Consider the following 14,496-nt stretch of genomic DNA (forward strand, 5'->3'; position numbering starts at 1 on the left):
ATTATTATTTTTTTGTTTTCACCCCTATCAACCGAAATTTGAATATATACTGTCATCATGATAGTTGAGCGTTCTAACTACTGAGTTACTATAGAACGTCTCTAGCCAGGTCTGTGTGTGTGTAGAAAGTTTGAAAACGTTACTCCCATCTAACCTGGCTTTTAGCTCAGTCGTGAGCACGCCCGACTACCACGGCAGTGATGTCGCCATCAGAGCTAGGTCGTGTGCGGTCGATTGGTCGCCGGTCTTTTGGTCATGGTCTTTTAGTCGCCCCGACCGCGACAACGGGCGACCAAAAGACCGGCGACCAAAACAAGGTAAAACAACACGTCTACGCATCAATAAAAGCCAACAATGGCCATGAGCAGTTTGTATTTTTAATTTTTTTTATAGTCGTTTGCTGTTAAAAAAAAAACAGGCAAAATGCAGTTTTTCTTATCTCGTTTAGATAACAGTACACTTTTTTTAAGGCCATTATTCTAGCAACCACAGCTATTTTACTGTAAATTTGCTACCGATTGAAAGGAGCACTTGACTTTACAAGGGCAAAGTCAAAATCAGCCCTTTCACGCGACTGACACTCTGTGATTTGTATGTATAGCTCTGTGCAGCCTGCGGGGCACAAGCCCAGGGGCTGTCGCATAGGCAGAGAGCAGTCGGTGGGCAGAGGTGAGGGTGGAGGTGAACAGAGGCAGGGGAAGTGTGCGAGCGCCCAAACAGACAATTGTGTGGCGTGGAAGACCGAGCTTCAACTGCCTGTCAATCAAGTGTCGGCCGCGGCCTGTCACTCTTCGATAGAGCTGGTCCGGGGGGGACCGGGACTCCCTTGGAACCCCAAAAGAAAAAAGGAGGAGGTGACTGCCTGTCTGTCTCGCCGACTTGATTTGATATTTGATACCGAGCATGTGGCATTTGAATGCAAATCTATTTTGATCGTCCCACTGTCTGATAGGGTTAAGAGGAATCTATTGGGGATGTGCATGCATGTATGCATGCGTGTCAAGGGGCTTTCTGTGCGGGGACACGCACACAGAGAATAGGGAATTATTCAGATGCATTATATTACTCGCCGATTCAATTGCATCAGGCACTTTTGCTCTGGAAGCAATATGACGGCAGCTCGCTCATAAAACATAAAACAATAACTTAGATGCTACAAATATGTTTAGTGTGGGATCTTTGACTCTTTACGGTTAAAGGATGGGGACCCTCCTGCAAAATAATATATTATGCATACATTTCTATATGTAGCTTTGGCCTCGTGAGCGTGCACAAGATAATTATTTTTGCCTCCTGGTTTAAAAGCAAGCATGCCTAGTACTTTTTAGGCAGACAGACGGATAGATAGACGGCTGGATAAAGCCGCTAGTATTGCTGTATGGAAATGTGAGGCTCACTTCCCTTCCAATTAGGGCAGTGATTTCTGAAAATGCCATAATACCCATTAATTAGCCGGCTGCTATTTTCTCAGTGATTTGACTAATTAGTCTGCGAGGCGCTACACTATCTGGACCATTATTATTAGGTTGAAGCAATGCAAATGTGCTCACTTGTGTTCAAGTTGACACGCAAACACTAGCGCGCGGCATGTATGCATTTGCGACAATTGCCCACAGTTGAGTGACCCTTTTTTAAGTGAAACCATTACGCGCTTCAGCACATATCGCACAGCATGGGAGGGTTAATGGTGAAGAAGCGAATGGTTATGAACAGTTACACACCGGTCACCCTCTTTTATTCTCCTCATAACGTCTTAATGTATGTATGTGATATACTAATGAAAGTGAGCAAACAGCAGCGCTGGCCTGTGCCCTCCTCTGGGAAGCCTTTAAACGCCTTGTAATGACTCTGCATCTGTGTGTGTGTGGTGCAAGTGCATGACAGTCCATCACACTCTCTCACTGGACAGCCAGGCCACTGACACAGCGCCATGAGGCCGCTAAACCTTTTCAATCACCCCTCCTTCCACTTTTCTCCTCTGTCAGGTGCCAGATTGATCTGTTGTTGCTTTACAGGCATGAAGGAGTGATCTAAAAAAAAAAGAACAACAAAAAAAACTTTGCAAAGTGGCGTGGGGGAAGGGCTTACTATGTGTTACGAGTGCCATCTTAAAGTTTATTAATCATTGTCATCAATAATGTACCCGCCGCAGCCGCGCTGTTGGTCGCCACGCAGCTTATGTTTGCATGTACAAGCATGAGCTCACACTTCTCGCCGCCCCATGAACTTCATAAGTGTCCCATCACCACTTTAATCAAATTACTCATGAACCAAAATTGACAGTTTTCATTAATTATAAAGGATTATTCTAATTGCGATTCAAATTTATTCATTTAGAACAGACGGCATTCAGTAATGTTTCAGGGAATTTGCATATTAAATGGAGAGGGGAGGCCATTAACTATGCTAATATATGCATGATTCCTTATTTTGTGATTGGTGGGCCATATGTAGCAAGCTGGGGGAGTGCAGGTGAGGAATCTAGAAGGAGCTGTAATATGTTTGATAAACACTGAGGGACACGAGGCCAAAACGCACACACTCACTCACTCACACACGGCGTGGTGTAACTTCACATACATTTCACTCTTTTCTCATCTTGCTCCCTCAAGACCCATTGGCGTTGCAACTTTTCACCCAAGAACAAACGTGGCACACTAATTTACTTCCAGGTTTCTGATCCTTATGTATTTAGAAAGGTAACCTTGAGCCCGTGTGCCCTCGCAGAGATAGTTATGATTTAATGCACTGCTTAAATGGAACAAAAAGAAACAAGTTTTGCAAGAGTACATTCATCCACACAATGTATGGAGCGGGTCCCGTCTCGACAGAATGCTCTTTATCAAGCTATAAATAGTGGATGCATTATGCATTAAATTTAACGTGTAGTTAAATCAACACTGTCCAATATGAATAGGCTATTCGTCCAAGTTAGAGAAGGGAACATTAACTCTTTCACTGGCAGCATATATGTATTGTTATTCACAAAGTCTGTTATTTTGAGAATGTTTTTCAAAAATGTTCCTAGTCTACATTCATCAGTAAACTATAACAAGAACTCCAACTGCTGCCCATAGTTGACTGGGATAGGCTCCAGCACCCCCTATGACCCTGGTGAGGATAAGTGCTATAGAAAATGAATGACCATTGAATGGATGCATGCTTAATTCGCAATTATACTTTGGCATAATTATTGAAATATTGCTTTTTATTTTGCAAATGCAAGGGAAACTCAGCTATTGAATTCCCAAATAAACTGTGAATTAAACATTTAGAATGACTTTTCCCACGTTCAATGAGTTGTGTGATATCATGTGATGCATTGTTGCATATTATTTCGAGACAAAAGTGCTTTCTATTGCACCCTTATATAATGTTTCATTAGCTTTCAAAACCTTTGAAAAACCTCATGCAATCTTTAAAACTTTATTTACGACGTTTGAGTGTTTTTTTAAAATTCGGACAATTTGGGTTTTGGGAAGCTCTAGATGTAACGAATGCGGTCACCCGCGGTCACAAACGTCTCTGGCTTGTACAGCGGCTTCCACCCAAGCTGATGACAGGGCCATTATTCACCAGTCAGTCCCACGAGTGCAGCATTTGGGTTGGACAGGGTAGTAGAGCGTCCCGACTTGGCAGGGTGGCGCCGAGGTGAGAAGGACCAGGACCCTTCATTACTCCTCTGATCCGGAGGCCGACAACCCCCTCTCCTTTGCTTCCTCACTGCTTCCGTGTGTCAGCCCGGCGCGCTCAATCTCTGTCTTCATCAGATTAATGGGCCGGGCCCGATAGAGGAAGTGTTTCAATCAGCACCGCCTGCCAAACTTGTCCATCACTCAGACAACCACTTATTCCTCGTGGCATACGAAGGCATGCATTCTTACACGCGTGATGTTTATTTTGCTGCCGTTTTCAGCCCTCCGTGTGCCGGGGTGTAAAAAGCAGGTCACCAGTAGCAATGTTAGCAAAGTTGAAGCTGACAAGCTGGACACGTTTCAACCTTGTGTCTTTCAACGCCCTCTCAGTTGAATTTTGAATGATCCTTTTCAGATGAAATGGATGAAACACAATTTGATAAGTGTCTCTGGGATTTCTGTCCCCAAGCTACGACTGCGAGTCCAACTCCGACTATATCTCCCAAGCGAGGCTTCTCCCCGAGCGACTTGGGCACCATGCGGTTTTCTCCGAGTCGCCGTCTCCCTTCTCCAGGGTCCATTTGTTCTGAGAAATATTTAACGACGGGGCAAATTCGGCTGACATGACATGCACAGACATGGCGGTAGATATGGAGGAGTGGGAGGATGGGGAGATGCGGCGACCGAGCTGGGAATGAATTTTTTAGCTTAGTGAGATGTTCGATTTGAATAAATCATGACACTTAAGATAGACATGAGGGCAATATAGAGGTGGATAACGCTACATTGAGGAGTTGCACTCTGGGAAAATTTATCTATTTGGCTGTCTGTCTGTCTGTCTGTCTGCTGGGGGTGTAAATCATCAATTTCATGACAATATATGTTGTCGATTCTTTGGACAAGTATACGATATTTACAAAGTTTTCTATTTGTTTCCTTCAATTTGATTCAATAATTTTCTATTTATTTACATATAGAAAGCAATGTCAAAATAATTGCATTTTTTGACAATTATTTTGCTGAAATTTCTGTTTCATTTGAATGAAAACCATTCTTTTTGACAAAATGACCATATTTCGCTTATCTAATTGATCGATATAGATCTATGAATCGTTACGATCCTTGCGTCTTTCTGTCTGTCTATCTCAATCAAAGGTGTAAATCATTACAATTTATTACATTTACACTTAACCAACTGCTGTAGAATCATTACAAATTATGATGATATCGTACAAAGTCTGCTACTATTCAATTCGATCCAAGACCTTCAATAGGTTCAATACAATATTCATCAATTCCGTTTCATGCTGCTTTTCCTCACAAGGGTCGTGGGGTCTGCAAGAGCCTATCCCAACCAAGCAGGCTAATGGCAATGCGTCACACTTTTAGCAAAATCAATCCCATTTCACTTAAAGCAATAAACAATCAAAGTCATTCTGTTTAAATAATATTGCTGCTGAAACAACAGCAACATTTTAACAAGTGGCATATATGGAACATGACCTCATTAATCAATGTTTTGTATTTATAGATTGACTCCGAATCAATTACGCTCCACGAATCTATGTATCGGTCCAGATCAATTAATTGTTACACCTCGACTATTCATCCATCCATCCATCGATTTCAATGTGAAGTGGACCATTGCATTTGCGCTCATGTCCAAGGGCCAGACCCAGAGACAAACCAGGTTCTGGATTATTAATGGCCCTCCTGTGGAGCCAGGATCCCTCCCCCACCTAGCCCCCCCACCAACCACCCCTGGGGTCAGCCTCCTTGGCTCCTGGTGCAGGGCTCCTCTCATAAATCTCCTTAAATTAGTGTGTGCGTATGTTTATGTGTGTGTGTGTGTGTGCTCCCAGACTTAAATATGTACTGCAGGAAGGGAGACAGGTCACCAGGAAAACAAGGCAGGCAGGCAGGCGGGCTCACGGTTGAAGTGTCAGTGATGCATGGCGGAGGGAGAGAAGCAGAGAGTTGCCGAGTCAAGAAAGAATACGAGAAGTGACACACAAGGGAAGGCAAAGAAAACCCAGAAAACAGAAGGACATTTTATCGGACACCCCACTTCACCCCGACCAGGCGTTACATTGTACCTACAAATATTTACACTTAATTTGAGGCGGCAACGACATGATTAGGATGGATTTCTTGAACAAATCACATTGCTTAATTGCCGGAGTGGAGGACGTCCCATTCCTCTACCTGCCTAGATTAGTTCAACATGTCCCACGGTGGTTAACGGGCGCGGGGAAGTGCTGTTGTGTCACTTAGTTAACCTTGGAGATAAATGGCTCCCCTCCGGAGCACACTGAATTACACACCTCATGAAGCATATTAGGGGCCTGATACAGAGCTTTTCTTGTGGAGATGATGTGTTTGGCAGAAATGGATGGAGAGAGGCGGAGAAGGCTGAGTTATGGCCTCACTATTCCTACGGTGTGTGTCAGCGTCGTAAGAAAAGTGACAGCAGAGAGGGAGGAAAAGAGAGCGAGAGAGAGGAGCAAATAATAAAGAATTGTGATACAAAGACATGCAACACAATGAGAACAAGAGAGAAGATGAATCAACTGCAACTACTGAGGTAGATAAAACCGTAACGTTGTAAAGTTCCCCCTCGTGTTAAAATTTGACAAGGAAGTATACTGTTCTCCTCATTTGTGACTAATGTAGGAAAATTATTAGAGAATTTAACACAATGGTCCCTTTGCGGCCTGCTTGCTGTTGGCTAATCACGCAGACATTCTGTATCTCTACCCCAGTAATAATATTTTGGTGCTACAGGGATTACTTAAAAGTTGTGTTATAATTGCTTTCCTTGTTTTGTTTTTATGGGCGGTGGGTGATTTTGGGTTTAATTGCTCCAGAGTGACAAATAATGCCAGCTCATGATGAAAGTGTGAGATCATTAAATTACTACAGTATTACACCGCGTGTGTAATTCACTCGTTTGCGCTGCTGCACATTTTTGCCATGCGCCGTCAAGAGGCCGGGCGGTAATTTACACAAATTCACTTTCCACAGCCATTTCTGGATTTGGGGAGTGAGAGGGAAGAAGGGGGGATAATTAGAAGAGACTACAATGGTTTTATTTCATTTAATCTAGCCCATGAAGCAATTTGCAATGGTAATATTTGGAGCAGTGGAGTTCATGCAGTTAAATCAGCCTGAAACCTGCAAGAGCTCAAACACAAGGTATTTGGAGGAAGTAGAAAAAAAACAAGCAGCCACTATATATGTGCAAAGTTGTGCTAAGGTAATATATGGGAATATCTTTTATGAAAAGGTGTACATCTTTATGTGATATGAATCAGGTAGAACAAAAAGGCTAAAAATATAAAACGCACTCCGATATGAAAGTCACAATTTTATCATAAGGCACATTAACTAGACTCCTGATCAATTTGGACTCAATGGATTAGAAATCTAGCTCTGAAATGAGAATTCACATTCATTTGTCATTGTTAATGGAACGCAATGAGTTAAATACGATGAAATTAAAATAATAATAATAATTCATCGCATTAGTGTTATTGAGGGCCATATAAACATTCTATTTATGTTTTTAATTCATTTCAATCGGACTAATCTTGTTTTATTTACAATTTTCCTTTTGGAGTTAATTTAAGGTTTTTTGTTTGTTTATTTGTTATTTTAATGACCAAAATGTCCTCTAAAGGCTCTTTTTTTCATAGTTTAGCTGAGTGTACAACTTACACTCAGCAACTTCTTCGTGTGTTTTTTCAACACTGGCAGTTTTTCAAAAATGAAAATAAACATTTTGACAGAATTTGATATTAAGCTCGGTAAACAGCCTGTTGTTCTCCATTTTGTTCTTTGATAATAATAAAAAATACTTAAAAAAAAAAAAAAACATGTTAATACCCCACTGCTGGTGCGACTTATTGTCCGAAAAAAATATGCAAAAGTCTGTGGTCATTTCTCTCTCTATCTCTCTTTTTTAATCCTACCTCCTGTTCGGTAAACAACCTTTCGAGGATAAAAAATACGATGAACTGAAATAACAAATTATAGGCTATCATCAGCATTCCGTCCATACTGACTGGTCATCTGTCAATCAGATTATCCATAAATCCTTGCAGTAATCGCTTTGCTATTGCATATCAACATGCATTGCCCTTTTATCCCCCCCGTCCTCACCCACCCACTATGTCGATCCATGTACTATAAATGTGCGCAGCCCTGATTCCAGTCCCCTGACACCCGTAGTGATGAAAAAGAGCACCGCCGAATCAACATACTGCAGTTTTGTAATGTTTCCATGCGGCTGATTCCAGACACCTTAAGTCATGTAAATAATGAATCAGATGATCCATGTGTGGCACATGCTGGCATATGGGGCCAGCTTGCTCTTTTTTTTTTCTGTACAGAGCATCTCAGGTAAAATGCAGCAATACCTTCCTATTTCTCACTGCAGAAACTTGATATTTAACCTCCTGATTTTGTCAACCCTGACTGCATTGACCTTAGCTTTCCTACTTTCACTCATGCCTCATTCCACCATCATAAATACCTCGGAGGAGGAAAAGGAGGACACTTGGGGAAAGATTGGAGTCAATGAATTAAACAGGAGGTGCCGATAGGAGGGTTGAGGATGTGGTCCGCAGCTGTCTGCAAAGATGCCCTTTGACCTCGCATGGATAAGGAAGTTAGGAAACCCTCAGCCCGTGGGATTCAAAAGCCACTGTTAAAAAAGGAGAAAAAAACTCCATCTCTCAGCTTCATGAATTATTGAGATATTGGTCCACAGCTTCTAAAATATAGAGAAGGGTGGTCTGTCTCTCCTTTCGGATTTCGCATACCCTCCACTTCATCCTTTCCTACTCCATCCACCCCCCTGCTTCTTCTTTTTCAGATTTAAAATATCTTCTTTGCACCAACAAGATTGTAAATCAGAACACAAACAAAGCAGGAGGGGGAAAAAGAAGGCAGTGGCGAAAGACACTTTGTTATTCAGATCATAAGAGGCTTTTTTTCTTCTTCTTCTTTGCTTAAGGAACACCGTCTACCACTAACCAGCTGTCATGCATTTAAAAGTTGTCAGGGATAAATTCACAAGTTCTTGAGTTACATCAGATGCATGTAATGCGCCCAACAGAAGGCCAGCCCTTGAAATGAGGTGGAACTCTGCTCTCTGCGTTTATCTTTCTCCCTCCCTTCTTTTTCTGTCTTCTGTGTCTCACTTGACATGCTGCTGCTATATGTGCGCGGGTGACACGTTTGCCAGTGCATGATTATATATCTGAGGCGAGTTGGCTCCAAACGCGCTGCCCGTTGCAGAATCCCAGCCGTAATAAATGAACAGAGGGGAGAAAATAAGACATAAGAAAGAAAAGCTGAGCAAAGGAGCGATTCTCTCTCCTGAGCTGGTGGAGATCTGTATTGTAAGCACTTTTGGCTGTCAGCACTTCTTTGAGCTACCTCAAAGGGAGGATGAGGAGGGGCACAATCAGGAAATGTAGCTTTTCTTCAAAAAAAAAAAAAAAAATCCCTTTTTTGAGGGTTCCTGTTTATTTGTTCACAGTGCTGTTTATATTAGTCATTCATTTGATAGTCTGATTTATTTGTCAGGTAGACAGACAATACAGCACCATGAAGCAAGGAGAGATTTACTGTAGGATCTGCGAAGGAAGAAGTTGTCAAGCTTCAAGCAATAGCGTGGAAGTGTGCGTGTGTGTGTGTGTGTTAGGGGGGTGTTAGGGAATAAATTGCCAGCCATCCTCTTTCTGCTTTTCAGGCCTCCGGTGCCCCCCCACCACACGCACCTCCTCCCCCTTTACTACTCCAAACCCACCCTCCTCCCTCCCTCCCTCATTAAGTATTGATGTGGGTAGCCATACTTGCCATCTCAGCCTATTAATAATGCATGGCAGGTGCTGTTGATGTGGTCTCTCACACTGAGATTGAGAGCGGCACGAATGGCAACACTGAGCCGCGTAGTAGCTACAGAACAACCTTCGTCACCGGGCTCTGCTATGAGGGGGGGGGTGAGGTGGTTGTGTGGGGGTTTGCGTCTGCCCATTTGAGTTTATGGCAAGCTGTGACAGCAGCCCCGAGATGGATATACAAGGTAGCATCTTACTCAATATCCCGGAGCAGTTTTTACATCCAAAACTGCCTTTTGTCATAAAGAGCTGATGGATGAGGCTGCGGCATGCAGTGCGGGAGCCCTGTCTGCTTTATTTTGTGTTTCTTCCTCTTTTATGCTTTCGACACAGACACAATAGTTTCAGTGACAGTCAGGTGCTCCCGTTCAAGCTCAACAACTAATTTCTGTTGCCTTTTGTTCCTTTGCACGTAGGTTCTTCCTCAAGTTCTTCTTGAAGTGCAACCAGAACTGTCTGAAGAATGCCGGCAACCCTCGAGACATGAGGCGTTTTCAGGTGAATTGCAATGTAGAAATGTAGTACATTCTATGAAGAGCGTTAAGCTGTAAGTCAAAGTAAAGGAAAAGGAAGCCTTAGACTTACACTTGAGTTGTTATTCAGAGAACGCGGGTCAGTGCATGTATTAAATGAGGCCTCAGCTCAAAGTGGCAAATGAATTAAAGTGTAAATAAAGAATGAAGTGACCTAATATGACCTACTTATTACCTATCTATTACCTATCTATTTATGTCTAAAATGCCTTTCCTATTCCTGCATCCTCACCCTCTTGCCACTGGAACAACGAAATTTCCCGAATACGGGATGAATAAAGTTATCCAATCCAATCCAATCCAATAATCACATTGCACGAGGGGGACATTTTCATTTTGGAACATTTTCTCAATTTTTCCTTTGGGTTTACAGTTGCTAGTTGTTTTGATTTCCTGGTCGTTATTCTATGGATAATCTTTAACTACAAATGTCCCAAACAGGTTGTAAGCTTTTCTATATGTATTTTATCATTACAGCAATCATTTGCAGTCAAAATCATACAGTTCAAATGGATTGAACATCCATTCCTATCAATGGCAGCCAATCAGTTTAAAAAATAAATAGTTTTTTATTTTATTTATTATAGATGGACAAAACCCAAGACATTTTTAATTTTAAATATGATCAAGATGCAAGCCCCTTGAAAGATTTGAAAAGGTTACAAAAGCATTTGCCACAAAGGCATTTGAATCAACCGCTTGATTTTTCTCATTATTTTTTTGTCATTTTTGTTGTTTGTAAGCAGTCAGAATTTCATAAAAAAGAACTCAATAAAGCTCATTAGTGAAGGTCTGGGCCAAGAAACTATATTTTCTTTCAAATTGGAAACTGGATTCAGTCGATTTTACAATACGAGGTGCTGTGCTTTTTATTTCCCTTGATTCCAAGCAGATAATGAATAATGATAAAACCTGCCATGTGCACTGGATGCGTTTCTATGAAGTTTTACAATCTGGTATCCATCCAAATTGGGATTGTTCATCTTTAAATGTTTTGTACTCCCCCAAATCTGAGGCAATTTCTTTTTGTCATTACACAATTGCATATATTGCATCAGTCTTTCTCCATTTCAGGTGGTGGTGTCCACTACAGTGAGCGTGGAGGGTCATGTTCTGGCTGTGTCCGACAACATGTTTGTGCACAACAACTCCAAACACGGACGCCGAGCTCGAAGATTGGACCCGTCGGAAGGAACGCAATCCTACCTGGAACACGGTATTAAGAAAATTGTTTATCTTCCCTTTTGCTCTTTATTTCCTGTTTGGAAATCTCAACCCCCCTTCCTGTTTTCCAAATCTCTTTGCTAACTTTTTAATATAAATCTTTATAATATTTGACATTATCACAGCAATAGGGTTGCAGCTAAAAAGGGTGTAAATCCAAACTAAAAATATATGTAAACAAGTAAATTCATTCATTGCTTTCCAATTTCTGATATTTAAAAAAAATCGCCAACTTATACGAGCGAGTTTAAACGTATTTCATTAAAGGCTGTTTCTTATAAAGCTTTGTAACACTAGTGAAGTCTCAATGTGATTTCACTGAAAGAGGCTAGACCAAAACCAGTTTTTTTGTGGAGGAGAAGCAATCATAGGACTGAGTGCGTCAGGCATTTAAATTCTAAAAAGTTTTCCATTTCACTTTTGTGAACATGAAAAGTCTGAAAAGCAACCTCATCGAAGTATAAAAAAAACTTTGGGGAAATATTTGAGTGTCATTTTTGTTAAATACAGGTGTTAATAAATTGACCCAGACATGTCATGTTTTAAGTATTTTCTATGTGGATAAACTGAGATTTAAATGGTGCATAAGTAAAATGACCCCTATATATGGAATGACATCTCAGGTGCCTCCAATCTTACTTTATGTATTTCTCCCTTTCGTCTCCAGTACTGTTTCCAAATTGTGTTAAGAGGTGAGAAAGTAGTAGCTAGTGAGTCTTTTGTGTGTCCCTGGTGGCTTGCTCCCCTCAGGTCTCTGCCTCTAGGCCTTCTACTCTGTCTCACATAAGCACTACGTGTCTTATGAGGTCTGTTCTGCTTAAAGCCAACACTAGCTTTATTTCCTCAGAGACCCGCTTTTATCCCGCAGCCCTCCATCACTCCCTATCCCTCCGGTTTTTAAACACACCCATGCACATCGCACTTGCACTGTCAGACCAAAACCTTTAATACTTCATAATGACATGTGCACATGATTTAGGGATGATGCGCTGATTCCCAAATCTCTAATCCAGTTATTTTCTCATTTCTCTTTCCAGAGATTGAATAAGAGAAACATATTTCTTTTCCTCTTTGAGGAAAGTCAACCTCGGGGATGATAATGACAAAAAAACAAAACAAAAAAAATAGGAGGGTTTGCATGATGGCGTGAATGCTAAGGTTAAGTATTTTTGAACCCTTCTCATTGGCTGCCTATGACAGCAATGGACGTCCAGACCATTTTGACCAGGAGAAACTGACAGCGAAAGATCGCCAGCTTCAATAATTTGGATGTTTATTTTTGTCATTGCAGTTTAATGAGATAAATATTGAAGTAAAACGAAGATATTTTTTTGTCTGAGTATACGACACCCGATTGACAATGTTTTAATGCGGAAAAAGCTCATTCATATGTTTTATTTTATATTATCATTTGAATTATATTATCATTTGAATGCCACCAACATCATCCAGTTCAAATGGGTTGGCCATAACAGTGTTTATTTCAGTTTTTTAATTTGTTTTAATGCGATTAATGTTATTAATGAATTCATTTATTGCTATATTTATTCATGAAAAAGTATTTGAATAATGCAGATTTTTAAAAATTCAGACACTTTTTTCATTATAAATGTGTTCAAATTTCTGAATGCAAAACTAGTATTTGGTGAAAAACTAAAGCATTAAATTGAAAACAGAATGAAATCAGTGACCAAAACTTGTATGAAAGCATTTAAAAAAATAAAAATAAAAAACATGCAATAGAAAAAAAGACAAACGTTAGCCTGTGCTATTCTTCTGTGCGGTGGGCCACTTGGCCTGGTCTCATAGCCGTTTAGAAAAATTCACAAAGGCAAGACATACTGGAGTCATCATAAAGGCTTGGCTCTTACAAAGAAAGAACAGTATGACACACCCCGCTAACAGATGTTCCCTGTGTCAGAGAGATTTGTTTGGGAATTTCCTCCCTGTGATTTTTCTATTCTCCTGATGATGGGGGTTGGAAGGAGGCAGAACAGGAGTGAATGAAGAGAAGAGAGAGGGCCTGACAGGAAGGGGGGAGCAGTCGTGACATGAGGAGGGAGCAAAAGTGCTTGATGCTACAAAGAAAAGATGAAATGCAAAGTGAGGAGGCACCACGCTTCCTTTTTGTTTTCGTCTTGACTTTTCATCCAATGTTGTGTTTGTTGGGCGTACACAAGTTTGGAGGGAGGACTCATTTGAGGCGATAATAGATAACAGTGCATAGAGTTGAACAGATGGCAGAGAGGAACACCCCAAAGTATAATCCTATCACATGGATTCACGTTCCACCATCTGGTTAATCCAAACACACACACACACACATACACACACATCCGCGCATGCATGGAGCGCACATAATATCGGCGGCTGTGAAAAGGAGGCATCTTAGGCCGTGATTAGAGCCACAGATTGCCGCTTGGTGAATGTTGATCTCTGCAGGCGTATCGCAGGCTAAATATCATTCCGGCTTGTTGGGGAGGATCAACAGAACACAGAGTCAGGCGAAGAGCAAAGGCTAGGCTGCGGGGGAAAAAAAAGTCAGCCTAGTCTAAAGTGGATTATGCCGCTTTGCACAATTACAGCTTGTCTGACAAGCAAAAGAAAGAGGTTTAGCTTGTATAAACATACATTTTCCTCATGTTGTTCTTTTCTTCAATCACATCCCAAAATCTCTAAATCCATAATACCAGCACATAAGGTCATAAGAACAGTGAAACACTGGTTATTGGAAATGTGGTTTGTTGTTCATATTCTGGGCGAGCTCGCAAAAACATAGAACCGAAATTCAAGGGTGGAAAGGGTTCCAAATAAATATATACTCGAGTAAAAGATGTTGCGTTGAAGGGATTTTACTCGAGTAAAAGTGATGTTGCGTTGAAGAAATTTTACTCGAGTGAAAGTGATGTTGCGTTGAAGAAATTTTACTCAAGTTAAAATACTGGTATGAACTGATCGTCTAGTTCGGTACTTGGTCTTTTGGTCGCCCGGAAGGTTATTGATAATTACCATTTAAATCGTTGCTCAAATTCCCTAAATACAAACTGTGAATTATTATTTAGTCATACTGAATGCCCTATTAATTATTAGGCCAAAGAAAAGCTCCAAATTTCCCGTACTTTTATTGTGTTTTGTTGGAGAACTTGTTAAGACCCTGACTGACGTCCCTTCCTAAGGGGACAACTCATGTACATACAA

General features: G+C 41.1%; 1 protein-coding gene across 6 annotated transcripts in view; it reads left to right on the forward strand.

Moving 5' to 3' along the window:
• ebf1a (EBF transcription factor 1a) overlaps window positions 1-14,496 on the forward strand; it is a 62,744-nt gene that overhangs the window by 20,791 nt on the left and 27,457 nt on the right. For all 6 annotated transcript variants that reach the window (XM_077609491.1, XM_077609494.1, XM_077609490.1 and 3 more), the window contains exons 7-8: window positions 9,958-10,039; window positions 11,149-11,290. In XM_077609491.1, coding sequence (XP_077465617.1) covers window positions 9,958-10,039; window positions 11,149-11,290 — 224 coding nt within the window. The remainder of the gene's footprint in view (window positions 1-9,957; window positions 10,040-11,148; window positions 11,291-14,496) is intronic.

The sequence above is a fragment of the Stigmatopora argus genome, chromosome 9 (assembly GCF_051989625.1).
Source record: "Stigmatopora argus isolate UIUO_Sarg chromosome 9, RoL_Sarg_1.0, whole genome shotgun sequence".
NCBI lineage: Eukaryota > Metazoa > Chordata > Actinopteri > Syngnathiformes > Syngnathidae > Stigmatopora > Stigmatopora argus.